This window comes from Ambystoma mexicanum, chromosome 3p, assembly GCF_040938575.1.
Source record: "Ambystoma mexicanum isolate Mex_15411 chromosome 3p, UKY_AmexF1_1, whole genome shotgun sequence".
In the NCBI taxonomy this organism is placed as follows: Eukaryota; Metazoa; Chordata; class Amphibia; order Caudata; family Ambystomatidae; genus Ambystoma; species Ambystoma mexicanum.
In genome coordinates this window covers 329579611-329607125 of record NC_090925.1, presented here as the reverse complement: position 1 = coordinate 329607125, position 27515 = coordinate 329579611, and the positions used below count along the sequence as shown (strand labels likewise).

The following is a 27515-nucleotide window of genomic DNA, read 5'->3' as shown; positions in this document are numbered from 1 at the left end:
ATTGGAAGGAAGGGCTACAGCAGGCTCCAGTTACACAGCAGGCTCTCCGGTCGCTGGAAATCGTTTCTGCCACTTTTCCTTCATCCTCCTCTTCGGTTTCGGTTCCAGTGGTCGACTTGTCTTCAGCTTCCAGGTTCACAGTATTTAACAGGAACTACAGTACAACCTCTGCATTCTCTCCCCGCATTTTACAAGAAGGGGCGGCTTGGTTGTCCAATCAGGACAGCCAGCCCCTCTGCCCCCCATTGGGATTTGTCCCCATTCAGGCAAGGAGGAAGACAAAGGGCTATGAAGTTTTGGACTCCTCCCTTGCTTCCTGCCCTCACAGACTGGAACCTGGGCGGGGAGCCTAGGGGACTCCGGCCGAAGATAAAAAAATAAAATCACACAAAGGAATTTTCCCGCCCTGGATGTCAGGGGAAGGAACAAGAAAGGATAACAAACCGTAAAATGGCAAAAAAAGAAGACCGGGCCATTTTGGTAAAATGAGCACCCTTAGGTGCCTGTACTGCAGCTGTGAACACAGCCTGCGGTAAAGGTGCACCAAATTAATACAAGGTATCACTGCCTCCAGCCATTGAAGGTAAGCTTGTCCCTGTAACAGAATTGTTAGTTTTAATGTGAAAGGGAATACATTGCATCTCCCCAGCACTCCACATAAAGATGGGGTGTGCTGGCTTCAAAGATTAAAATGGAAAAAGGATCCAAAGATCCTTTCTACCCTTGCGAACTGTAGTTCACTTAAGGTTAGCAAAGGAAAGTTAGAAGGGGAGCCCCTAGGGCAACCCAGCAACAACAGGCACTTATTGCCAATAAATTGTTAATGAGGATAACTTTAAAAAGACACTATGGAGAGTCAAACAAATGTCACCCATAAAAAGAGTAAAAGATTCTGTGAGTGTGGAAAAAGTTTCCCACACACAGGTATTAAGAAAAAATATCCACTGTAAAGCAAAATGTTTTGGGGTTGACCCAGGTCAGGAAGATTTACCAGTTTTGTGAAAATCTTACTCTACAAAGAATTTACATGACGGACTACCATCCTCACCTCCTGAGAGGGTAGCCTTGGCTACTCCACCTTACCCAAACAGCGAGGAGGGCTAGAAGGAAAGCAGGTTGCCTAGTTGTGGATAGGTCTTTCTATAACCATGAACACCAGACTGTGGAAAAGTCTACTTCCCCCATTTTTGGTGCTTTATGTTCATGAAGGTTCCAATGCTTTGAAACAGATTTGATAATGTGAAGTAGAATGTGCATCATTCACTACTCTTAAATCATCAATCACTAATATGGTCTCCCACAACCTTTATCTCCCCTCATTTATGCATCTTATGCCCAGCCTGTTAGGTAAGATTTTCATAGAACTAGTAAACCTTCCTGAACTGTGTTAACCCCAGAAACCTTCGCTTTACTAGTGGGATATTTTTTCCTTATACCTCTCAGTGGGAACCTTTTTCACAACCACAGAATCTTACTCTTTTTATGGGTGTCATTTTTTTTTTAGGCACTCCAAATGTCTTTTTACAGTTATCCTCTAACAACTTCCTGGCAATAAGTGCCTGTTGTTGCTGGGTTGCCCTAGGGGATCCCCTTCAAAACTTTCTCTGCCTAACCTTCAGAGAACTACAGTTCCCAAGGGTAGAAAGGATCTTTGGATCCCTTTTACATTTTATTTGGTGAACCCAGCACACCCCACCTTATGTGGAGTGATGGGGAGACACAATGTATTCCCTTTCACACTAAAACTAACAATTCTGTCACAGGGACAAGCTTACCTTCAATGGCTGGTGGCAGTGATACCTTGTATTCATTTGGTGGACCTTTACCGTGGGCTGTGTTCACAGCTGCAGTAAAGGCACCCAAGGGTGCTCATTTTACCAAAATGGCCCCAGTCTTTTTTCACCATTTTAGTGTTTCTTGTCCTGTCTTGTTCCTTCCCCTGACATCCAGGGTGGGAAATTCATTTGTGTGATTTTTATCTTCGGCGGGAGTCCCCTGACTCCACGCCCAGGCTTCTGTCTGCCTGTGAAGGCAGGAAGCGAGGGAGGAGTCCAAAGCTCTGCAGCCCTTTGTCTTCCTCCGTGCCTGAATGGGGACAAATCCCAGTGGGGGGCTGGCTGTCCTGATTTGACAATCAGACCGCCCCTTGTTGTAAAATGCAGTGAATGAAGTGTTGGGAAGGAGCCTAGTGCTTTCCTTCATCTCCAAATTTTCCAAGCGCTTTAGAACTATGCAAGATTTCTGTTAACTGTTTTATAAGCACTACAAGAGTCCACAGGGAAGGAGGGTCACTAAAAGATAGTTAGAATGGAAACTTAAGTGCAAGCAACTATTCAGATGGATATATATGACAATGCATTACTTACCGTAAAAGCATTTCTGATGGTTGTATCTGCTTAGATTCACATGCTGTGCATAGGTCCGACATCCAGTGGTGACTGCAGAGTATTGCATTTTGTTTTTCGTAGTCGAAAAAGGGGACGTCGACAAGGCGTGTCTGTAACACTATCCCTATAGTGACGTGCATTGTACCCACAATCCCTCACGCGTCGCGGTCCCTCTGTCTGTATTTTTCTGCCCTGAGGGAGCCTTCTAGACGTGAGCGAGTACAGAAAAGAGATAAATATAGAAAAGGATGTCTATGTTCCTTCCATCCGAGCGGGCAGGAAGGGTGGGCGCATGTGAATCTAAGCGGATACAACCATCAGAAATGCTTTTACGGTAAGTAATGCATTGTCTTCTGATGTTTGTTAATCTGCTTAGAATCACATGCTGTGCATAGACTAGCGAGCAGTACCCGGAGTTGGCGGTGGGTTATGAGAAGGAACAGTAGAGAAAAGATGTCTTAATACTGCCTGTCCCACCTGGGAGTCAGATCTAGAGTGTGCATCTAGACAGTAGTGTTTTGTAAAGGTGTGCACAGAACTCCAAGTAGCCGCTTTGCAGATGGACTCAAGGGGAACATTTGCAATGAACGCTATGGAAGCCCCAGTGCCTCGAGTGGAATGTGCTCTTGGCTTGAAGGGTAGGTCTCTCTTAGCAAGAGTGTAACAGAGCGTGATGCATTGAACAATCCATCTAGATATAGTGGACTTTGAAACTGCATCTCCTTCTCTTCCTGCTGACACAGAGACAAAGAACTGATTAGTCTTTCTCAGTGGTCTGGTTCTTTCCATGTAGAACATGACAGCTCTGCGTACATCTAGTGTATGCAGACTTTTCTCCCAAGCTGGAAGGGTTTTGAAAGAACGTTGGTAGTTCTATTGACTGGTTTACATGAAATTTCGAGATGAATTTTGGTGCAAACCTTGGGTGTGTGCGTAGAACCACCTTATCCTTGTGAACTGTTACGAAGGGGTCTAGTACAGAAAGAGCCTGTAGTTCACTTACTCTCCTAATGGAGGTGATAGCTATTAGGAAAGCAGTCTTAAGAGTGAGGTCTTTAAGAGTTGCCTTGTGCATGGGTTCGAAAGGAGGGCCCATGAGTCTAGAAAGTACCACATTTAAGTCCCATCCGGGAGCTGGGTTATCTATCGGAGGGTGTTTTCTCTTTACCCCCTTCATGAAGGCCTTGATAACTGGTATCTTCCACCACGACACTTTAAGTTGGGAAGTGGTGTATGCAGAAAGTGCCGCTAGGTGGACTTTAATGGAATTGAACACTAGACCTGAATCCAGTAAATGGGTCAAGTACAGAACAATGTTAGTGGGAGAGCAGTCAACCGGGTTGATGCTCTTACCTCTAAACCAGATGACAAATCTTTCCCACTTGCTAGACTAGCAGTGGCGAGTATTAGGTTTTCTGGCTTCCCTGAGGATGTCCATACATCTCTGCGGGAGTTGTAAATGTCCAAATTCTATGATCTCAGGAGCCAGGCTGCTAAGTTCATGGTCTGAGGGCATGGATGCAGTGTCCTGCCCTTGTCCTGTGACAGCATGTTGTACGGGCAGGGAAGTTTCACTGGGGGGATAGGGACATCTCCATCAAGTGAGCGAACCATGGCTGCCGGGCCCACATTGGGGCCACTAGTATCATGGTAACCTACTCCTGGTGCATCTTGTGCACCACTTTGTTGAGAAGGGGAGTCGGGGGGAAAGGCGTAAACAAATTTCCCTGACCATTGAATCGACAGACCGTTCCCCTTGGACTGGTTCTGCGGGTACCTGGAGGCGTAACTTTGGCATTGTGAGTTCTCCAGAGTTGCGAACAGGTCTATTTCCGGGAATCCCCATTGCGTGAAGACGTCTAAGACGATGTCTTCGTGCAATTGCCATTCGTACTCTTCGGGCAGGGGGAAGTCTCTGCTGAGTTTGTCTGCTAGCAGATTGAGTTCCCCTGGTACATGTTGTGATAGTAGGAACATGTGTCTGAGAGCCCACTTCCATATATTCTGGGACAGCTTGGACAGTCCTGGAGTGTGAGTGCCCCCTTGCTTGTTGAGGTAGTACATGGCGGTGGTGCTGTCTGAGGACCATCACTGTCTTTCCTTGTAAGTGTTCCTGAAAGGCTTTCAGTGCTTTGAACACTGCTAGTAGTTCCAGCAGGTTTATATGCTTGGACGCTAAGCTCGGAGTCCACACTCCGTGAGCAGTCTGATGGGATAGGTGAGCCCCCCATCCTGTAAGGGATGCGTTTGTGGTTAGAGTGGCTTCCACTGCGGGTGTGGCAAAAGTTTTCCCTAATAACAGGTTTTCTTTTGTCCACCACCGTAGCGAGAGAACCAAGGCCTGCGAGACCACCACTAGATCGTCCCATTGTCCGCTGGCCTGACACCACTGGCTGTAGAGCCACTCTTGCATTGGGCGCATGCGCAGGCGCGCGTGAGGTACCAAATAAATACATGACGCCATCATCCCTAGCAAGCGCATTGCTTTGCTTGCCGTCACCTCTCGACCTGCCACATAATGGGGGATCTGAAACAGCATGTTTTGGACCCTCTCGTTGGAGGGGAAGACGAGGCCGTCCTTTGTTCGAAATAGAGCCCCTAGGAATTGTTTGATTTGGCTGGGGTCTAAGCTGGACTTCTTTTCGTTGATGGAGAAGCCCAGTTGGGACAAAAGGTCTACGGTCTTTTGGGTATTGGAGAAGCATGTTTCGTAAGAATCCCCTGTTATGAGCCAGTCGTCGAGGTAAGGGTATACCGGGATGGATAACCTGCGCAGGTGGGCCGCTGCCACTGCCAGTACTTTCGTGAATACCCTTGGTGCAGATGCTATCCCGAAGGGTAGCAATCTGAACTGGTAGTGTTTGTTCTCTATCTTGAACCGGAGGTATTTTCTGTGCGCTGGCAACATTAAAATGTGAAAGTATGCATCTTTCATGTCTAGTGTTGTCATGTAATCCCCCTGTGATAACAGTGGGATTACTTCCTGCAAGGTCACCATACGAAACTTTTGGGGTTTGACAAACTTGTTTGCTGGGCGCAGATCTAATACAGGGCGCATGGTTAAGTCCTTTTTGGGTACAAGGAAGTACATTGAATAAATACCTTCTGTTACCTGAGATAGGGGGACAGCCTCTATAGCTTCTTTTTTCAGTAGCTCTTCTACTTCTTGAAGAAGAATAGTGAGGTGTTCCGGTGTCATGCGTCGGTTCCGTGGGGGTCTGTACTTCGGGGAACCGTTGAATTTGATGCAGTATCCGTGGGCTATGGTAGATAATACCCAGCGGTCTGACGATATTCCCTCCCATGCTGAAAGGAACGATGTTAGCCGTCCCCCGACCGGTGATGCATGGGAGGGGACCCGAATCTTCGGGTCATTTGTTGGTATTGGGCGTGGAACCTTTGGGGTTGGAGCCGCGACCTCTTCCTTTGCCACGGCGTTGGCCTCTTTGACTGAACTGGGTGTTGTTACCCTGGTTAGAGGGCCAGTTGGTAGCAGAGTAAAATTGCTGTTGGTTTTGCTGCTGGCGTTGGCCACGAAAGGAGCGTCTATTGCCATAGCTGCGTCTGTTAGGGGGCCTAGAAATTTGGTCAAGAGTCTTGATGGTATCAAACTCTTTCTTCGCATGTTCTAGGGCCTCATCAACTGCTTTCCCAAACAGATGTGTTTGTTCTATGGGCTTATTTATCAGGGAAGCCTGGGTTTCCGGCTTAAATCCCGAATTGCGCAGCCAGACATGGCGTTTGAGAAGTATTCCCTGAACCAGGGAACGGCCAGCCGTCTCTGCGGCATCTAAGGAGTTCTTTACGATGCCCTGGTTTACAAGAGTTCCCTCTGAGATTATAGCTAACAGGCGTGAACGCAGGGGTTCTGGTGCGTCCTCTGCTTCGCTGCGCAGCTTGCTCCACTGTGCATCTGCGTAGCTAGCTAGTAGGGAATTGTTATTTGCAATCCTAGTTGAGAAGGCGGCGGAGGTCGTGATTCTCTTCCCAAGTGCATAGAGCTTCTTGCCCTCTTTGTCTGGTGGTGCCTCACTAGTGGATAGTGGTACCCCCGCTCTTTTTCTTGTATTAGTAACTACGAGGGAGTCCGGAATAGACTGTCCTCTGATGTACAAAGGGTCAGAGGACGAAGGGCTGAAGAGCTTTTCTATCCGAGGGTTGACCCCTCTGACTAAGGCCGGATTGGAAAGGGAAGGAGTTATTCTTCTCTTTATAGAAGCCAGGAGTGGAATAGACTGACTAACAGGGGCTTTTTCTTTAATAACTTTCTCTACAAAGTCTATGTCAGGAAGAGTCTCCCCTGTGTCTATTTCAAAATGCGCTGCTGCCTTGCGCAATAGTGCATTAAGTGAAGGTTGGTCATCTATGGGAGAGGTGTTTCCAATAGGTGAATCCTTGGGAGGAGAAGGGTGAAAGACATCAGGGTCTGAGTGCACTGATGGGGATTGCCAGGGCTGCGAGGTAGCTGTATCTTCTTCAAAAGCTCCTGCACTAGTGTAAGGATCTTCTTCAAACCCCTCTTCCTCATGTTCTTCCTCTCCACCCAAACACTCCTCATCTTCCTGGAGGTATTGCTCCTCTTCAGTGAGGTCATATGCGTCTGTAGAAGGGGGAAACAGCCTAGGAATCTTGACCCTAGGGTCATCCTGGGGCCAATCTCTTGGTCTTTTGGGTGTGGGTGGGTTTTGGCTTCCCCAAAACCTTTCCATTTTCTCCATACAAGAATGGAGTCTTTCAAGGATCTCATGGGGGACCCCTGAATAGTCTAGAGGGGGGAAATCAGTGTCTTCACCTTCAAAATGCTTAGAACGCTCCCACAACGTCGAAGAAAGGTTTCCGTCGCCCTCTGAAAAGCCCTCCGGTAGTTCAGAACTGCCCTTAGATGAAGGGGGCAGTTCCTGGCTACTCTTGCACTTTTTCGGCGTTTCCATAGCTTTTTGTGCGGTATTCGACGTTTGTTTCGTCGTCCGCTTACGTTTGTCTTCGGAAACAATTCTCTCCAGGCTCTCGACAACGAGTTTGTCAGTAGAGGGCTCTGGTGTCGACGTTGCCTGCGTTACGCGTTGTTCCTCGACGGCCGCTCTATGGAGCGTTACGTCGGATGATTTTGAGGTAGCGCCCGTGTTTGATGAAAGCCCAATCGCTGGTCGCGGCTGCGTTTGCGGGTGGGGCTTGAGACCCTTACGGTCTGAGGTAGACGCCGGAGTGCCCTGCGTCCCCTTCGGCGCTGATGGATCCTTCGTCTTCGACGAAGAAGAGCCGTGGGTTGTGTGCTTAGACCTATGTGGTCTATGTGCGTCCTTGTCGCCGGGGTGTTCATCCCCATAAGCAGGGTGTGAGCCGAGCCCGTCGGGGCCGGATACGGACGTCGAGGAGTGCGAGCGCTCCTTCTGGGGGTTAATGACTTCCGTAACGGACGTCGAGTTATCACCCTCCTCGTCACTTTCTGTAACAGCGGCGGCGGGTGAGGAAACTGACTTCGACATAGCGTAGTCCGCCCACCTTTTAACTTTTCGTTCTTTAAGAGTTCTTGGTTTCAAGAGCTTACAGGCCGCGCAGCTGTCCTCCTTATGATCGAGGGGCAAGCAACGATTACAGAGCTTGTGTTTGTCCTTCCAAGTGTATTTGCCCCTACAGCGTGGGCAAAACTTAAAAGGTGTCCTCTCCATAGCTGAGGCAATAATAACTGGTGATAACAACCCCAAGGGAAAGATAGGGGAGAAAGAAAGACATTCTCAAAGAGAAGATAAAAGTTCGAACCCCCACTCTCCCTACTGTATGTTGGCCGGCGAGGCCAGGCCACGTGTTCGGCAGCGCCGAAGGATCTCCTCCGTCTCTTCCCCTCTGTCGAAAACTTGCTCGGCGGAGAAAACAGCTTCACAGCTAACGTCGAGGGGAGGGATCTTTAACAATATAATAAGTATAATTAAGGACCGAGGTCCGTAGTAAGTATTTGCAATGTCTCTCTAGGAGCTCCGCGTAAGGCGACCAGAAGCTGGGCGGAAAAAAACAATCTGAGGGACCTTGACGCGTGAGGGATTGTGGGTACAACGCACGTCACTATAAGGATAGTGTTAGAGACACGCCTTGTCGACGTCCCCTTTTTCGACTACGAAAAACAAAATGCAATACTCCGCAGTGACCACTGGATGTCGGACCTATGCACAGCATGTCATTCTAAGCAGATTAACAAACATCAGAAATATATATATATATGGAAAACTGTTACATTGTAAGTTAGTTTTGCTGAAAGCACAAAGTAAAGTCAGGCTGTGCTAAATATAGACTACAGGCAGGCTGGCAGAGAGCACAAGGTAACTCAGTAGCTGTTCCTGTCAATCACATGCCAATGGAGAGTAAAAAAGATTCAAGCCACGACAGAATTCTATGGGAAGACCATTTTTTTTGTAGGAATTACTGGACCAGATGAAAGAACAAGTTACTTACCAACTGGTAACGTTCTTTCGATTGGATGTTCCTCCAACGTATTCCTCATCTTAGATGTATTCCATCCAGCTTTGCTGCTCTTCGGAAATTTTTTCGGCAGAGGGCGCCATGCGCCGATGTCGTCGACTCGATGGTCCCTCGAATGAGTGTGACGTCATTGGGTGTATAAGTAGCACGCGCGGCGCCCGTTGGCCTCAGTTCCGTTTTTCCCCCTTTTTTGCCTGTGATTTTGTACTGTGTAGATTGTGCCGGCAGACAGGTATCAGCCTTGTGAGATTTTAGATGGCAATAACCCGGAAAAATCTACAGAGGGGTAGGTTGGGAGGGCGATGAGGAATACGTTGGAGGAACATCCAATAGAAAGAACGTTACCAGTTGGTAAGTAACTTGTTCTTCGAGTGGATTGTGTCCTCCAACGTATTCCTCATCTTAGATAGACTCCCAAAGCAGTATTTTGTTACTTTCTCTCGAGGAGGGGCCAGATTTTCTTTTTTTTTTTCAATGCCTTTAGATGGCGGAATAACGCACTGCTTTTCCAAAAGTCAGCTCCCTAGACTGGGAAGCATCCAGGCTATAGAATTTTGAGAAGGTGTGAAGTGAAGACCATGTTGCTGCTTCGCAAATGGACCTTATTGGGACACCTCTTTGAAGGGCCGTGGAAGAGGCGATGCTTCTGGTGGAATGAGCCCTCAACCCTTCTGGTGGGTCTTTTTGTGGTAGTCTGTAGCATTCTGAAATGCAAAGTACGATCCAGCGTGAAATTGTCTGTTTTGTTACTGATTGATCCAGCTTCCTTCCGGTGTAGCCCATCAACTGGTTGTCCACTCTAAGCCTAGAAAGTCCAGAGATGTAAAAGCTTAAAGCGCTTTTTGGATCGAGTCTGTGTAATCTTTCTTCCTCCTTGGAAGGATGAGGTGGAGGCTAGAATGAGGGTAAAACAATTTTCTGACTTAAATGAAAATCAGATATTACTTTTGGTAAAAATGATGGTTTAACCCTCAATACAACTCTGTCCTTATGGAACACAGTATAGGGTGGCCCAGAAGACAGTGCCTGCAATTCGCTCACTCTTCTTGCCGATGTTAGAGCAACTAAAAGGGCTGTTTTCCATGTTAGTAATTTTAATGGACACGTGTGCATAGGCTCAAAAGGGGCACACATTAAGAATTTTAGGACTACATTTTAGATCCCAAATCGGTACTTGAAATGGGTGAGGAGGAAACACATTAGTGAGACCTTTTAAGAATTGTGTTATCAAAGGAATTTTCAAGTAGGAGCATTCTTCCGACGAGCGCTTGAAAAGAGAAAGCGCTGCAAGGTAACCTTTTATTGTTCCGATATTCAGACCTCTATGTGCTAGGGTCAGAAGGAAAGATAGTACTTCCGGAATAGAACATAGAAAAGGATCGACATTCTTTTCTCTGCACCAGTTGCAAAACTTTCTCCAACGGCAACGGTATAGAGACTTTGTTGCTGGCCTTCTTGCCGAAAGCAACACCTCCATAACATCACCTGGAAGGTTCCAATCCCTGTATCTCAGCCTTTCAGATACCAAGCAAGAAGGTTGAGTGCTTTGACCTCTGGGTGGAGAACCTGACCTTCCATTTGAAAGAGAAGGTTCTCTCTCTCCGAGTAAGACGTACTGGTGGACAGATGGACATATCTAGAAGGTCCGGAAACCATGTTCTCCTGGCCCAATCCGGGGCAATTAGGATCATGCAGTTCCCAAAGCGTCTCAGCCTCCTGATGACCTGAGGAATGACGGGAATCGGGAGGGAACGCGTACAATAGTGGGAAATTCCAATCCACCACGAACACGTCCCCCAGGGCTCCTCTTGGGGGAAATTCCCTTGAGCAATACCTTTCGCATTTTCGGTTGGTACTGGTTGCGAATAGGTCTGCCTGAGGGGTTCCCCAAAGGGCGAAGATCTCTTGAATGACTTCTTGAGCCAGTTCCCATTCGTGGGACACCGTGCTCTGCCTGCTCAGAGCATCTGCCGTCATATTCTCTTCTCCGGCTACATGAATTGCTGTTAAAGAGATTCCCTCCTGAATAGTCCAATACCAGAGCTGCATTGCCTCTCTGCACTGGGATAGTGACCCCACACCTCCCCTTTTGTTTAGGTAGTGCATGGCCACTGTGTTGTCCGTCATTATCAGGACATTCTTTCCCCTGACAGATGGCAGGAAGGGCTTCAGCGCTAGTCCGATTGCCATCAGCTCTAAAATATTGATATGTAGTTTGGACTCCGATGGAGACCAACGATCGTTGATTGTCAAATCGTTGGCATGAGCTCCCCACCCCAGGAGTGAGGCGTCCGTCACTACTGTGATCTTCGGCCATGGTTTCCAAAAAGGTTCTCCTTTTAGGATGTTCTCTGTACAGGTCCACCATAGAAGGTCTTGTTTGACCTTGTTCGGAATCTGAAGATGATCCGTCATCTGTCCCGAGAACTGGGACCACTGAGTCTTTAGGGCCCATTGAAGGGATCTCAACCTCAAGCGTGCCTCTGGCATCAGAAAGATTTAGGATGCCATGAGGCCGAGCAACCTTAAAAAGTCGTAAGCCTGGAGATTGTGGGCATTATAGAATTTGGAACCCATCTGAAGAATGTCTTGAGCCCTCGTCTTGGGAGGCGAGCTCTTTCCCAAGGATGTGTCTAGTACAGCTCCTATGTACTGAAGGTGTTGGGAAGGTGTCATTTGAGACTTCTTGAAATTGAGGGAGAAGCCCAGTTTGTGGAGGAAGTAGCAGGTGACTTTCAGATGATCCAGTGCCTGCTCAGCAGAGCGCGCTCTGATCAACCAATCGTCCAGGTAGGGGTAGACATGAATCCCACTCTCCTGAGGTGCGCTGCCACCACTACCATTAACTTGGTGAAGACCCTCGGGCGGAGGTCAACCCGAATGGCAGGACTCGAAACTGATAGTGTGAGTCGCCCACTACGAACCTCAGGTATTTTCTGTGTTTGAGAAGAATCGGCCTATGAAATAAGCATCCTGGAGGTCCAATGACACCAACCAGTCCTGGAGTTGAAGGGCCTGAAGGATCTGAGAAAGGGTAACCATCATGAATTTGTCTTTCCTGAGGAACTTGTTCAAGTTTCTTAAGTCCAAGATGGGTCTCAGTCCTCCGTCCTTTTTGGGGATCAAAAAATACAGGGAGTACCATCCCTTGTTCCTCTCCGCTGTAGGTACTGGTTCTATAGCACCTTTGTCCAGCAGGGTTAGAATTTCCTGCTGTAGGAGCGGGTTTGAAGACTTCAACGGGTGTCTCCCTGGTGGATTGCTTTGAGGTTGCTTTAGAAAAGGAAGTCCTTGGGCTATTATTTCTAGAGCCCAAACATCTGAAGTAATGGCTCGCCATTCTTGCAGATGCTGCGACAGCCTGCCTCCTACCGGTGTTTTGTGGTGCGAGTCCTCAAAGTGGTTTTGCGGCGGATGTTGCAGCCGCTGATGGCAAAGATGCTGCAGCTGGAGCTGGCTTAGCACGTTTTCCTCGTCCACCACCAGTGGCCTTTCTTTGGCCCCTTTGACTGGTCATTCCTCTCGTCTTCCCATATGAGGTGTAATAACGATAGGATCGTCCCCTCCATGATTGCCGTTGCCCATGAAAAGGCTGAGGTTGCCTAATAGCAGCTCCTAAAGATTTGGCCGTTGCTTTTGAGGTCTGCAACCTCTCAAGGCTCTCGTCAGCCTTGTTGCCAAAAAGGTGAGACCCGTCAAAAGGCATGTTCAGAAGGCGGTTCTGTACGTCGGTGCAAAACCCCGACTTCTGTAACCACGCAAACCTGCCCTGCTAGTGCCCATGGACCTGCTTACACTATCCGCAGTGTCCAATCCAGATTGAAGGGATGCCTGCATGGCTTCCTTTCCATCTCCAACGATGGCTAGGAACCCTTCCCTTTCTTCCCCTTCTGGTATGTGCTCCGCTGCCACTGCAATGCACTCCCAGAGTGTACGAAAATTTTTCTAAGGCACATGTGGAGTTGGCAGATTTTAAAGCCATGCTCCCAGCTGAAAATACCTTCCGTGCCCACCCATCCACACGCTTATCGTCCCTGTCCGGAGGGATAGACTGGTACGCAAGTTTGTTGGAAGCTGTGGCTGCCTGTATGACCAGACTCTCGGGAGTTGGATGTTTTGACAGATAGCCGGGGTCGCTACTGGCTGGGCGGTAGTTTGATGCGAGGGACTTATTTACCGGAGGGATAGAATCTGGAGTTTCCCAATTCTTGGCCACCCTGTTTTGTAAGGCTACATGAAAAGGTAGTACTGGGTCTTCAGTGGGACCATGGTCCAATATGTCTGTTAAATCGTCTTGGACGAATTGGGCTGGTGGTCTAGCCCATCCCAAGTAATCTACCACCTTGGTCATTAACTGACGGTAAGATAGACTGGCATGCTCTCCTGGGTCTGGTCTACCAAAGTCATTCTCAGGAGAAGTGTCAATGCCACTTGCATTATGTAAAGACTCCACCAAATCGCTCATTCTGCTTTCCTCTGAGGTCAAGCATTCTGGGACATTTGGGGTGTCTTCTTCCAATCCAAAAGGTACATTTTCCTCCTCGGATCTCTCCTGTTCCTCAAAAATTGAGGTCAAGGATTTGAAAAACTCCTTCCTAGTGAGAGGCTTGAAAACCTTCTCTGGGAGAGGAGGAAGAGATGTAGTACCAGGCTCTGAAGAAATTACATGTTTTATAACTTTCTCCTTCTCTTTTTGTGGGTGCCCTGGCTTGGTTAGAGCCTTTGGCGCCGAGGGTTTCGACGTCAACGTCGATAAAGGCGTCAACGACAGTGGTCGTCGATAGGGTCTGTTTCGAGGGCGTCGAGGCAGTCTTCGACGATTTTCCCTTTGAGGTGTGACGGGTCTCGGACAGCGTCTGTGACCTCGAGCGGTCGACTCGAGCGTTTATCGCTCGGCGTCCTGGAAGGTTCCCTATCCTTCCTTTTACGATCACCCGGTCTCGAGGGCACGCGAGTGTCGGAGCGATGACGGTCCTGGCCGGCTTCCGAAGAAGGCGCGGACCGAGGCTTCGCCTTCTCAAACACCTCCATCATTTTGACCCTGAATGCTTCCCACTCTTCCGAAGACAAATGTTTCGTGGGGCATTTCATCCTTTTCAGAGACTCGTCTGACGACGAAGTGGAGGGAGACCTGTGGCGTCATTTCTTCGATTTTTTTGACGAAGACGAGCAATGAGAATCGCTTCGGGATCTAGATCGATGCCTTTCGCGTCGAGGAGATTTCTCCTCATGGGGTCTTGACTCGACATTAGAGGCTTTTCGATCCTTCCGACCTACCTGTAGCTTTCCTCCTACTCGCAAGGCCTTCCCCGTCATCACCTGACACTTCGAACAGGCCTCCATGTCGTGGCCTTCTCCGAGGCACCACAAACACTCACGGTGCGGGTCGGTGATCAACATTTTTGAGCCGCTCGACTTGCATTTCTTAAAACCCGATCTCGGGGTCAGTGTCGATGACGAGGACATATTTTCTTCTTGTTTATATATATATTCTCACAGAACTCTAGGCGCGCTGAATGTCCGAAGCAACGTGACTGCGGAAAAACGGAACTGAGGCCAACGGGTGCTGCGCGTGCTACTTATACACCCAATGACGTCACCCTCGACGGAGGCCTTCGAGGGACCATTGACTCGACGACATCGATGCACGGCACCCTATGCCGAAAAAATTTCCGAAGAGCAGCAAAGCTGGATGGAATACATCTAAGATGAGGAATACGTTGGAGGAAACAATCCACTCGAATATAAGTTTGAGTTAAGTGCTGAGAGCATGGCGTGGAGATGTGTTTATGTATGAATGTTTATAACATAGTAAATTATGCTAAACAAGAGCAACAAAGTATTCCTGCATATGCAGCATAATGTTATGTAGCTTGTACTAAACGGAACCTGGCCATGCACACTGGAGACTCTGCAGCATTCCTTGTATGGCAAGAAAGAATTTTGGGAGAGCTCTGCTGGTATCCAGTAACCAAGTCAAGAGTATTTAAGCCCCAGGTCCAGCATCAGTCTTCAGGACCTGGGAGCCAGCGAAGGATGACAGAATGCTGGTCTGAAACGGCAGAGTCCTCAGTCATTTCCCCAATCCTCATGTTCTGTAAAGTCTTGTTATCACCTGCAAGATAGACTCGTGGCTTTTAATTCCCTAGAGCGGTGCATTTACTCTGATATGAGGGTGATGAGGCGTACCCCAAAAATAATTAAGGGGCGTCTCTGTAATTTGGGGTTCACTTTCAGAATGCAGAAGTTGTGTTGCAATTCCTGTTAAATACTGTAAACCTGGACGTTGAAGACAAGTCGACCACTGGAATCGAAACCGAAGAGGATGAGGAAGGAAAAGCGTCCGAAAGGATTTCCAGCTACCAGAGTGTCTGCTGTGTAACATGAGCCTGCTGTAGCGCTTTCTTCCAATCGACCTGGTGACTCCAAAAATGATGACCCTGAGCCTGGTGGGACCCACTAAACCTGCATTGTGAGCCGTCCAACGCATTGCTGTGACCTTTCAGGGCTGCAATACCCTGGGACCTTGAGACATCATGCAGTGCACAGTCTTCCGAATTCGGAATCTCACTGAAACTTCCTGGGCATCCTGTTGCATCTCCACAGACACAAATTGAGTCCGAAATGTCCCAACAGCATGCTAGACCTTTGTAACTACAAGAATTCAACTGATTTTCTGTCTTCTGTGCTCCTGTAAAAGGCGCCAAATCCACAGAGTCCCAGTCAGCCCCGAGGAAAACCTTGCCTAGAACCTTCTCCATTGATCCCTGCTGCAAAGTTCCTTCCAAGGTCCTGTTTTCAGTCACCACGACAAGGAATCCACTGACTGGGTTTTTGGCTGCAGATTTTTAAGTCCTCCTGCTGACAAATCTTCATTGCTGAGGTAATGTGTTGGTTTGGGTATGTACTTACATAAAGCCTCTTGGGACTCCTGTGTAGCTGTGGGGGGTTTTCTGTGAGGGGGAGGCATCTCATCCAGTGCACCCAGTCGTACTGCTAGAATCCTGCTGGGGTGTCTTCTGTGAAGCCCCTGGACCCTCTTCTAACTGAAAAGTAAAATACTCACCTGTTTGCCCAGTCTTCCTAAGGAACTCTGACTTTTGCTACTAAAGAACGTATTATGACACTGTTGGACACTAGACCCCAGTGACCCCCTTATGCCACTGAGAAGATTCATGCTCCAAGAATAAGGGAAAGACTTTTAAGGGATTGGGCCTTTTGTCTAGAAAATAAGCGTTTAAAAGTTACTTGTAAAAGAGTTGGTTGGTAACTAACTCCAAGAGTGAACAGTTACAAAGGTTATTACTTACCTTGGATGTGTGATGCACTATTCTCAAAAGTATGGTTAACATCTTTCTTTCCTTAGAAACCGTTTCGCCATTCTATTAGCAGTGGCGCCCCCCTGGTGAGGCCACAGGAAATCTTGGGGTGGCACACCAAAACAAACAAATGAACTTCACGAAATCTATTATGCCGATGTAGTATATAGTCCAGTTGAAATCTATGTATATATGAGAGTTAAGGAATTGCATATTGATATAGTTCCATTTATTATTTAACAGATATCCAATTAATTTACCTGATGCTCATAGACCAATACCAGCACATTTAACATTTTGAGTTCTACAATCCTGTTTGTGCTATGTAAGGAATATGCCAGAGCCTTACCCCTAGCCAGTTCAAAAGGCCTGCATTGGGCTGTGGCAGGTTGTGCATCAGCGAGTAGTTCAAACCCTCTGCTCTCCCTCTACTCTTGAGCACCCAGCAGACTTACTATTAGGAGTTGTGTGGGTAGGCTCAGCAACGTATTTATTACTCGTGTGAATGACCAACATTAAAAGTAATCAAATGTCCAGCAATATACTTTTCTTACTAAAGCAGCAAGCATTTACACTTGGTGTTGCGTTTCTAGTGCTCATTAAACACAAGAACAGAGGATTTCTCCTCAAGCAAAGATGATACACGAGCATTGAAAATATTAGTCAAACAATAAGCACTTACTCTGAGCCATGCTGCCCTGATCGCACTTCCCCCCCCTACCTTTCCCCTGCACTTTCCCCTCTGCGTTCCCCTTGCACTTCTGTGTCGCACTTGCATGATCGCAATGTCACAAGGCCTAGTAGGATCGTTTGTCTCGTCTCCCCTCCCTTGCAGCGCCTAGAAACACTTGTGTACAGGCCCATTATACATTTCTTAGGTTTGCATTGCTCCTAATGCCAGCAATATGACAAGAATGCCAGCACAGATATGTATGGGCACAATCAGCATGAACATGCTTTTACACTGGATGAATACTGGCATAGAGTGGGCCAAAGCATCATGAAAATGCTGGTGTGCACTGTTGGTGACTTGGCATCTAATGGATTTTTTTCATGTCTTTACTGTACAGAACACATTGCGAACTGTGGTACTTTTTACCCAATTTTTCACATAACGTGTGCTGTAAAATGCTCCATTTTAACCCCTTACTTAAAATATTTCCTTTTGGGGCAAACACCCCCAACCCTGCGTGTTGGGTTCGGAATCCCTGGCTACGCTTAGTTGCTCCTGCACATTTTGCCAGGGGGAGAACAAATCCCAATCCCTCTCTGGGCTCCCCTTAGGTTGGGCCCAACTACATTAGCATCAGGCCCCTCATGACCCTGGCTATGTCACAGGCTCATGTCTCTATGCGCATGCAACAAATCCGAAACAAAGCGCAAAAATAAACATGCACAGAATACCACTCTAACCACATTCAAGCATGCACACAATCCCAAAATACAGCCCAGGAGACACCAACCTCTAAAAATCCTTACGCTACAAGCAAAACACTCCACACATACATCAAAACAAACTAAATTATAACAACACTTGGTACTAATAGTGAATCCACATAGCTACTCCTCATGTATTCATGCACAGCCCATCCAACGACATGTGATATGCCATATGTACAACTAGTTATCGTGAATTTACTAAACATACAGATGTAACATGTTGCAACCGCACCAAAAGATATCCAAATCATGACAGCTCTGGTGAAATGGAAAGAACTGTACACATGTATTAAGTAAAATGCATATTGTTACAGAAACACCATTTTCAATTCGACAAAATAAAACCTCTACCTCTGGCGAACCGGAGACGTAAACCACTGGCCAGACACTGCCCAATTGTTCCACTACTAAAAGCCTTTTGCACACAAACTACATGCAGCCGAACCGAGGATGGAAACACGGAAGCAGAAATGCGCGTGTTCAGGCTATGTTTTTTCTGGGTGTGCGGGGTCCACAGACTGAGCATGTGCGATCAATCAATGGCCAATGGGGGGGGGGGGGCACCATCATACGTGCCTCTCTGACCCCGGGGCTGGAGGATCACGTGTGGCGTTATCTTCAAGCTATGGGGCAGCAATGCAGTGTTCCAGAAAAGTTAAAAAAACTGCAAATCCCAGAATGCATGTGTGATTAAATAAAAAGATAAGCGGAAAGTAGCGTCCACCTAACGGAGTGATCGAACAAACATCATACACCAGTGGGGAAAACTGCGCTTTACACATTTTGCAATAGCAACATCTCAATGTTGCATTTTTGGTTTTGGTCTACATCTTGTAACGCACACCGCCGTGCAGTGTGTGAAAAGAGGTCCTGCCAGTGCAGCAGCAGCAGCGTAGGGCCGTTCAGGAGACTGCCAAATGGTCAATCGACTGAACAATGCCCGTTGTCTCACCTCGGAGAGCAGTGCATTTGTTTAAGTAACTACACTGCTCTCCGAGGTGAGAAATGTGACAGGTTCTCGCCGGCTGGGCATAACAGCAGTGATTAGTGGTGTGCACGGTCCTTGCTCTTATTGAGCATCCGCCATCACTGCTTTCAGTTCTTGGTTCACGGTCAGCGAGTGCCAAGGGCACTGCTCTCCTACCAGGGACCCTCTTTCCCAGGCAGTGCACTTCGGCTGTCAACGGAAATCACACATATGAAGATGAAAACGCCGACCCCCCATGGGGAACAACACCCCGCCCCCCCCAACATTTCGATATAAAAAATTCCAACCCCTTTTCATACCAAAGTGAGAGCAGCGGAGTCCAACACAGCCCCCATTGAGCTGAGACCATCCTATAAATAACCCAACCTGCGGGGTGGGGATGGGTGGAATGCAGTCAGCCCAACAAACACCCTCCCTCATTTCAAAAGCATATTAATATGTTATTTCTAATATTTCCATAAAACTAGCACTGAAGCTGTCGAGAGCAGCCTCGCACTTCGGTCCGGGGCGGCGGGAATGGGGACGCAGGGGTTCAGTGCAAAGGGTGTTGCCGCCTCCATGGGTGGGTTGCCCTAAAGGTAAAGGCACACAGCTGCTTAGGGAATGTTGTGGGGCTGGGGCAGAGTCAGTCTCGTGCCCGTCCACGGCCTCTGAAAGGACTGGGGCAGAGGGGCAGGTTAGCCTCACCCCTGAATGATCAGGAACCCTAGAAAATATGCAGTTACAAGACACGCTGGTTTACGAAAAGTCAATAGGATTGGAACAGTATCAGTCGCATTTCTGATTGTTGCCTTTGAATGGCCAGTGCGTCTGAGACACACAAGTATTTCACTGCAATCACGAGAGGTGCTGTGCGCCATGGAAGAGACAGTCACAGGCTGGTGACTGACTTTGATCGTGCTGTGTGAAGGGGTGGTGGGGGGGCGGGTTTAGCCCTATGCCTGGTGCCACCCCTGGTGCCACATACCGCAGCTCTGAAGTGCTTGCCTGGAACCACCCTCAGCGCCGCAGCCCAGGTCTCCATTTCAGTGCCTTAAAGTGAACACAGCCTGGTAGTGTGAGCTATAGCAGAAATGCGCACGCTCAGGCTGTGTTAATTTCCGGGTCCACTGAGAATGTGCGATCAATGGCTCTCTGACTCCAGTCCTCGCCAGCTGCAGCAAAAAATAAAAACACTTCGCACTGAACAGGGCAGATTATTGTCCATGCACAGTGCGGTGCTTTGCTTTTTCGTGGAGTTGCTGATGGGTGGGCCAACATTTTTATAAGGGTGGCCCTGGCCACCCCTTGCCGGCGCCCTGTCGAATAGAAAGTAGATGTGAAGGTATATTACTCACCTGTGATTTGGTTCTGCCTCTTCCCAAAAGTAATGTGTTGGTTTCACCAGATTATTTCCGCTAGGATAATTGTATGAGTGTTCCCCAACTGGGTCTTGCTTCCCCCGACTTGTTGCTAGCCTGCCCAGAATAAGTCTGCCTTAGGTTTTACCTACCTAGAATAACTGAGTCATGTGTAACATTGGGTTTTGCTTTCCCTGTGCTGTTTAGACAGTCTTCGGTTTATACCTGCCCCAAGTTGCCAATAGCTCCTTGAAAAAGTATAGTTTTTACTCACCCAATATAACTGATCACAAAAGTAAACGTTTTTACTGTACCTGGAAAAAGTGCTCCACTATTCACAACGTATATTGTCCAGTTAACTGATTATGTGATTTGTATTGAGAGTCACTGTACAACTCGTAGGCTCTACTGCCCTTGCAATATTGATTGTAATTGTGAAAGTAACCATTGGTTTTTGCTCCCCAAGAATAGGTGTGACCTATACTGAATATGTATGAAAAGGGTTGACTTCCCTAGAACTACTGTTAGGTGTTCCAAATAAGGTTTATACTTTGGTATGTACCTTCAAGTATAGTGTTGCGTTTTTATAATTGTGATTACATATAATGTGTGATAGTACTTATTTACCCCTAGATTTATCTGGACCTACCTGTATTTAAATACATCATTTATTTTTACATACAGTGTTTTAGTGTTTCTTTGGACCATTGGTATTACAATTTTATTTGTACTGATTCTACAGCCCTCTCTCCCTCCTAAGTTAAGCCGGGCTGCTCGGTCTACGCTAGGTGGAACAGCCTTATACTAAGAGTGGGTCTTGTACTGCCTCAGTTGAATGGTTTTGATGAAGTTGGGTAGAACTTCAGAAAAAGTGTCCTACCACCACACAATTTGTTCATGCTTTGCCTGCATCCCCACTTCAGACTGCCAACAGCTCCCATGTAAACTTTTCAATTTCAACAGCCCCCACAATGGGTCCAAGCAATGCTACTCCCAAGCATGTTTCACCTTGGCTTTTCATGATGGTGCAGACGTTGATACCATGGAGACCTTCCTTCTGTAAGCCCCGGTTGATCTCCCCCACTTGTGCATTGTACGGGGTGAGGATGGCGATTTCCTTCGGGAGGATGCTGCGATCTAGAGTCAGCTGCTTCACTATCCGCACCTGGAAGAGTAAATGGACATCAAATTCCTAGTTCAAACAAGCCTTATGCATTCCAGCCCTTGCAAGGGATTTTACTGGCAAATGCATGCAGGTCAATAGGTCTCCACAAATTTACAAATCCTAAACAGATTTTCTTGTTAGCCTTCCTCAAAAAGATTTATCTAAATCTACATTTCAAACCCGTTATATCCTTTGCACACTATGTGGCAAGTCCCAGCAATGACAAGTGACACTAAAGTGTAGTTGAACAAGATGATTTCTTTCACAATTTATTTTGGGCATGGCTTGGATGTGATGTCTGTAGGAGCCAGGAAAAGGTCTGTTTAAGGTAGAGAGGAATTAGCACATTTCTGAGAATTCTCCCTAAGAGACCAGCAACCTTGCTGGATATTGAGGACTTGAATGTTAAAACCTGGAGAGAGAGACCCTTTTCCCCCCATTCTCTCATGTATTTTCTGTGTGATTTGAATACTGTTTCTTTTGGATGCAGAGTCTGACAAACGCCACAGGCAACTGTTAGGCAAGATTGTATGCAGTACCCTTTGGGTGCAATACAACAACCCTGACCTCCTGGCAATAGGAACCCAACCTTTAGTATAAGCCTGTACTACACAGGTTAGTAGCACGTTCAGCAGTAAGGCTGATCTCAAGCGGGGTCAATGTGAGCTGTAGGGGAGTACAGACATTCACAGTGACAAGTATTAAAATAAACTCTTACACACAAGGTTTCTTGATTAAACAATAATTAATTTAACAGTCAGTTAGAGTAAGCCTTCTTCAGAAGGGGGCAATATAATAGTAACACACAAATACACTCCAAAATAGACACTCTTAACATTTCTAAACCAGTAAGTACCCTTTTGGGATGGCACACAGACACTTCTTACACCCTCAGGTGACTTTAGTAACTAAGACACTGTGGACATTAATATACTACTGTTGACATTTAGAATAACAAACAAATAAAAGATTAGAACAGAACACGAGATCACACAAATATTCTGAAGCAGGTAAGTACTTTTGGTAACACCCAATGCAATGTTAGTACACACCTTGCTGGAAGGAAGACAACACACAATGTCAGAGGGTAGAAGAGTCCTTCAGGGAGCCAGGCTAGGCCAAAGTCAATTGGGCAAAATTCTAGGTGAGCCGAAGCACCTTGTAGGTAAGTAAAAGTTGTGCACAATGCTATCAGCAACTCTACAGAGCAACCATAACAGGTCTCACCAACAGAACAAGTGCAGTTACACAACAAGAGGTAAGTTCTCTCAGACTGTACAGTACCTCAAGGTTGAAGACAGCAGATTACTTCAGTTCCCGTGCGGCTTTTCAGATCCTGGTGTTCCTGTGCCTCAGTCGTGGGGACAAGAGGGAAGACGTCGGGGGACTCCTGCACTGCAATGGGACAGTCACAGACCGCAACAGGCAATCTTCAAACAAGTGGCACTTCAGTGTTTCAGCTCCTCGCGTCTAACGCAAATAGCAACACTGCGGTTCCTGGCTGTCGAGATGGACTTTCCTTGCATCTGGGGTCCCGCACTCTGTTGAGGGGGCTCAGGCTCGGTCAGTCCTGCTTCCCGGGAGTCCGGAGGATCTTCCTGGAGCTCTGGGCTAGCTTAAAAGCAACGCACACCATCTAGTGTTCCTCTCCCTGGCTATAGTTTCCAGCAGCAACTCTGGAAATTCAACCAGCTCTGAGATGGATGTCCAGGTGGGCTTACTTTAGAGTTGATTGGTCCCACCAACTCAAAAAGGGAGAAGTCGTCCTTGCAGGGGCTTCTCTGTCGATACAAATTTGGAGTTTTAGCACAGCAGCAGGGCTTCACCAGACAAAGCAACGGCCCAGGAGTTGCAGCAGGCGTCCTCTTTAAGTTCTTCTTCGGTTCCTTTTCCAGTGGGCGACCCTGCCTTCCAAGCCAAATGCCTCGCCTTTTATTCAGTTATCTCCCATTCATTCCAGCCCAGCTGTCAGTCACTCAGCAGGGTGGCTGTCCTTGCCAGACAGTCAGCCGGCCAATCACCACAGAGTGCATTTGGGTCTCCTAGGAGACTAAGCATAGGGAGTTTCGGCACATCCCTCACGTCCTGCCTACCCCAGACACCATGGAGCCAGAGGCGGGCGTCACTCGTGAATCCTGACAAAGGCAAAGCGAACAATAGGACCAAACCTGGTTTGGCACGCCGAGTAAATCTCAAGAAGGACCTTTCCACAAAGAAATGGTGAAAAAAGAAGACGGGCCATTTTGACAAAAATGGCACACTTGGGTGTTTTACTGCAGCTGCGAACGCAGCCCGCTGTAAATGCACACCATGGTAGTTTAAACGAAACTACTGCCACCAGCCATTGAGTGAGAAAAGGGCAATATAAAAATGTTGCCCGATAAGCTAAACAAAGGGGATACTGCTAACTCCTCCAGCACCCTATTGTAAGATGGTGTGTGCTGGGTCTAGAAAGTTTACAATGCAAGTAAAGTCAATTTTACTTCACTGCTCTTGGAAACAGTAGTTTATCCAAGAGAAGGTATTTAAACCTTGGGAAATCTAAAGAGACTTCCCTGTGTCACTGCACTGAAGGTGCTGTGTGACACAATGTAAAAGATGATGCCTATGGAGTTTGTCAGACTCCACAACCAAAAGAAGCAGTTCAAATCACATTAAAAATACACGAGGGAGAGGGGGGGAAAAAAGGGTCCCACTCTCTCCAGGTAAAAAATTAAAGTCCTCGAGTCCAGCAAAAGAGCTGGGGGTCTCTAAGGTAGACAGGAATTAGCACATTTCTGAAAATTCTCCCCAACATCTATGTTCCCCTGCATGTAACTTGGTTCCCCAACAGCTCCCTGAGGACCAAGGATTTAGGCACTCTACAAATGTAAAAATAATAAATCTCCCGAACACCTCTGCCTGTTGTGGTTATGTGATACTGCTTTGTGATCTATTCATACAGCATGTGAATCTATGAATGGTCCAGTGCTGGAGAACGAATACATTACTTGCCTCTAACTCCTGTTCAAGCAATTGGTATCTTTCATAGATTCACATGAGACCCTCCTGCCTACCCCGCTTATGGTGCTTCTTGGCTCATATTGCCACTTTGTGCGCTACGCTGAATCTGAAGATGGCCTCCCTGGATGGAGGTAAGGGAGCCCTTTTTATTGGCTGTGGGCATATGACTCAAAATCACTCTATACTAACTGCAGATTTAATTTTATAAAGTAAGCTGCTCTGTTACCAAGGATTCCTATCCTGAAGGGGAATATTCATACAGCATGTGAATCTATGAACAATATCCTTGCTGGAGAGCAGGAGTTACAGCCAAGTAACTTATTTCTTGTAGTAAGTGACATTTTTATAACTTACCTGTGTGGTTCTTTTACGCCTGTTCTTCTGAGTGTTGGTTGTACTACGCAACACTTCCTCCTTAGTTCTGCCTTGCTGCTTGGTCAGGACTATTTAAGTGAGTGGCTTTGCTCAACTAGGGTTGTAATGACACTTGTCAACTCTAAGTTAGTTATTCTAACTCTTATCCCAGATAAAGGCTATGAAAAACCCTCCTAACGGGGGCATAGGAAGTCAGGCCCTCCGGCTTAGCACTCATCCGGTCATGCATGGCACCCATGGTATGCTGAGGGTGCGAGCATACAAGTGAAGTTGTTACTAATGCATATGTAATGTGTTTGTACGTATGTGTGCATGCACGGGAGTTGTCCATGTGGTTTCTCCTACGCTCTGTCCCACGATCTCTAACTTTCATTTCATGTCATGATCTCTGCTTCCAAAAGGTCAGGGTTTTCCCAACTCCCTTGGAAGCAGATCCATAACCCAGGTTTCGAGGGCCAACCAGTCCCAATTGGGACCTTTTGGACCCAGTCCTGGCGCCAGTGGCACCAGGCTCATAAATATGCCCAGTCCCAGCGCTGGAAGCGCCGGGCTCATAATGCTTGGGTGGACTTACCTGCAGCAGACCATGCTGCTTACTTGCCTGCCAGTTGAGCCTCTGATCCTCTTCTGTTTGGAACTACTTTTCCTGTTGGGTGGGGCAGGAGCCACTCCCTAGATTCAGAACACTGGAACTCTTCTGGAAAGCAGGAACTCTTTTCTTGCCTAGGCGTGGCTGTGGAAGGAGACACCTAAGCACTACAGGAGGCTATTTAAACCACACCCGGTGGATGAATCTTGCTTTGCGTTATTCTGCATCCTCTGCAGCAGAACGCTCATCGTGTCTTCTGCATCTGATCCTGGGCCTAAGGAAAAAGGCTTACCATCCTGAATCCAGTCTTCAGCAACACCTATAAAGACAAGAAAGAACAGGTTAGCATTACGGTCTTCAGTGACAGCGCTTCACTTACCTGGTCCATCGGCTGTCACCAACGCCTCGCGCTGCATTCCGGCATCTGAAAGACCAAGGCTTACCTACTCTTCGTGCGCTCCGGAGGTCTTCGCACTGCATTCCGGCATCTGAAAGACAAAAGCTTACCAACTCTTTGCACGCTCCGGAGGCCGTCGGCGCTGCATCCTGCATCTGAAAGACAAAACAAGGTGCGTTTAAAGACATTGGGGAACTTTAATACTCACGTGCCATTACTCCTTTCCACATCTAACCCAGTGGGTCTTCCGGCACCCTGCAGCCGCTCCGAGCTCGTACCTGCAAAATAAAAGACAGTTAGAGCGCATCGTGAAGCAGGCAACAAGCGCTTACTTACGTGCTTCCAGGCGCTTCTATTCATCACACGGGCTCCATCTTCAACTCACTTCAGCCCGTCATCCGCCATCGCCGGAACCCTGCAAAACAAGAAACATCATTACTAAAGACTTTAAAGACATTAGAATTACTCGAAACTTACCGTTCGTGCAGTAAACGACGGACAGCAGTCCTCTGAAGTCAAGAGGCCTGCGCTACCTATCCAGTGAAGAAACTGGTTACAGCACCCTGCCCCGAGGCAGATGGAGAGCTCGGCATTCACTTACCTAAGGTGAGAGCGTTAACCTTTGGGGGTCTACAGGAGAGCAAAAATGGAAAGAGATAGGGACACCCCAATAACCCCAGTTCATTAATCCCATATTTTCTATCTGCAGACATCTTACTCTTGAAGTCAGGCATACAGTGCACAGAGGTCCAGCCCAAAGAGCCAACCGGGTGCTACACATCACCTTTGAAGATACGGTAGTCGCCCAGTCAAGACCGGCGCCTCTGCGAGAATCAGGTGAGCGTTACATTTCACCCCTCCTCTCCTGTTCACACTAGACACAACTGGCACCACTTTCATAGTACATTTCAAGCATTCTCACAAAACGCTGTCCTTTTCCTCAGAGCACAGCGTATTCTCTCCACATGTCTCTTGGTCCACCATCGCTCTGCCTGACCTCACCTGAGCACCTATCAAAATCCTATGTGCTGAAAGGGGCTTTTATAGCCCAGCCTCCCCCCGCCTCCTTTCCAACATTCCTCCCAGCTCCCATTTCACTGGTCACATGCTCCCATCAACAACCCTCTGGGTGTTGTCTTCCTCTGCAAGGCTTTAAAAAGACGTTCAGCCCCACCCCTTTTAAGTGTCCATTCGTGGGATGGCAGCCATGTGCTAATTTTCCAGGGGACTGTTCCTCTGCTGTGAGTTGTTTTCCCCCTTGGTTTGGGCAGTGTTTGTCTTCACTTCTCTACTGCAGTTCCTTCTCAGTCACCTAGTTTTCTGTTCCGCCATTCCCCCTTTGAAGTTGGTGGGTCGTGTGTCTCCTCTGTTGGGCAGGAGAACATTTCAATCCAGTCAAATGTTGGGGTCTCAATTCCTTTCTTCTGGTCCCAGTCTGGGTTTTCTTGTTGCTGTAAAGTACATTGTGGGAATTGCGGTTCTGAAAAAGAACTACTCTGGCCAGCAGAGAGGCTGACTGGCATTGTGGAAGGGATAGTGGTACCGTCACATACAATGCACACACATAGGGGCAGGGACTGGCCACCCTCCTCCCAAACTTCCACACTGCCTCCAGGGTGAGGCTGGCTCTGGCATGCACCCGATTAAACCGCCTAATGGGCGCAAGCCTGTGCAATGTTAGGGTGGGCCTTTGTCTTCTCACCATCCCTTCCCCATGTCATGGTCATGACACGTTTGACAAACCTACATCAGCTGCTGTGGGGAGATCCAAACCTGAGGATGGTATGCTGCTAGATAAAAGGCAGATCTAGTGGCACTTCCCTGGGCCAAGCAGGAGGTGGGCATACCCTTGGCAGGAGAGTGACCACATGTATAGCCGCATGAAAAGGACCCTGAATTGGGTGGTGTTGGGAAGAAATATTCATTCAAATGAATGTTGATGAAAGCAAAGTTCTGGCAGAGTCCTAGAGTGAACGTTGAGCAACCCACTTATGCATGGTGTATTGTGGGAAACCAAGTGCAAGTTGGAGAAACCAGA

At 47.6% G+C, this 27515-nt stretch overlaps 1 protein-coding gene across 1 annotated transcript in view; it reads right to left on the bottom strand.

Moving 5' to 3' along the window:
• The window catches only part of LOC138580391 (3'-5' exoribonuclease HELZ2-like), a 724800-nt gene that overhangs the window by 57006 nt on the left and 640279 nt on the right, over positions 1-27515 (bottom strand). The window contains exon 18 of the mRNA XM_069650904.1: positions 20957-21113. Within this exon, the coding sequence (XP_069507005.1) occupies positions 20957-21113 (157 nt within the window). The remainder of the gene's footprint in view (positions 1-20956; positions 21114-27515) is intronic.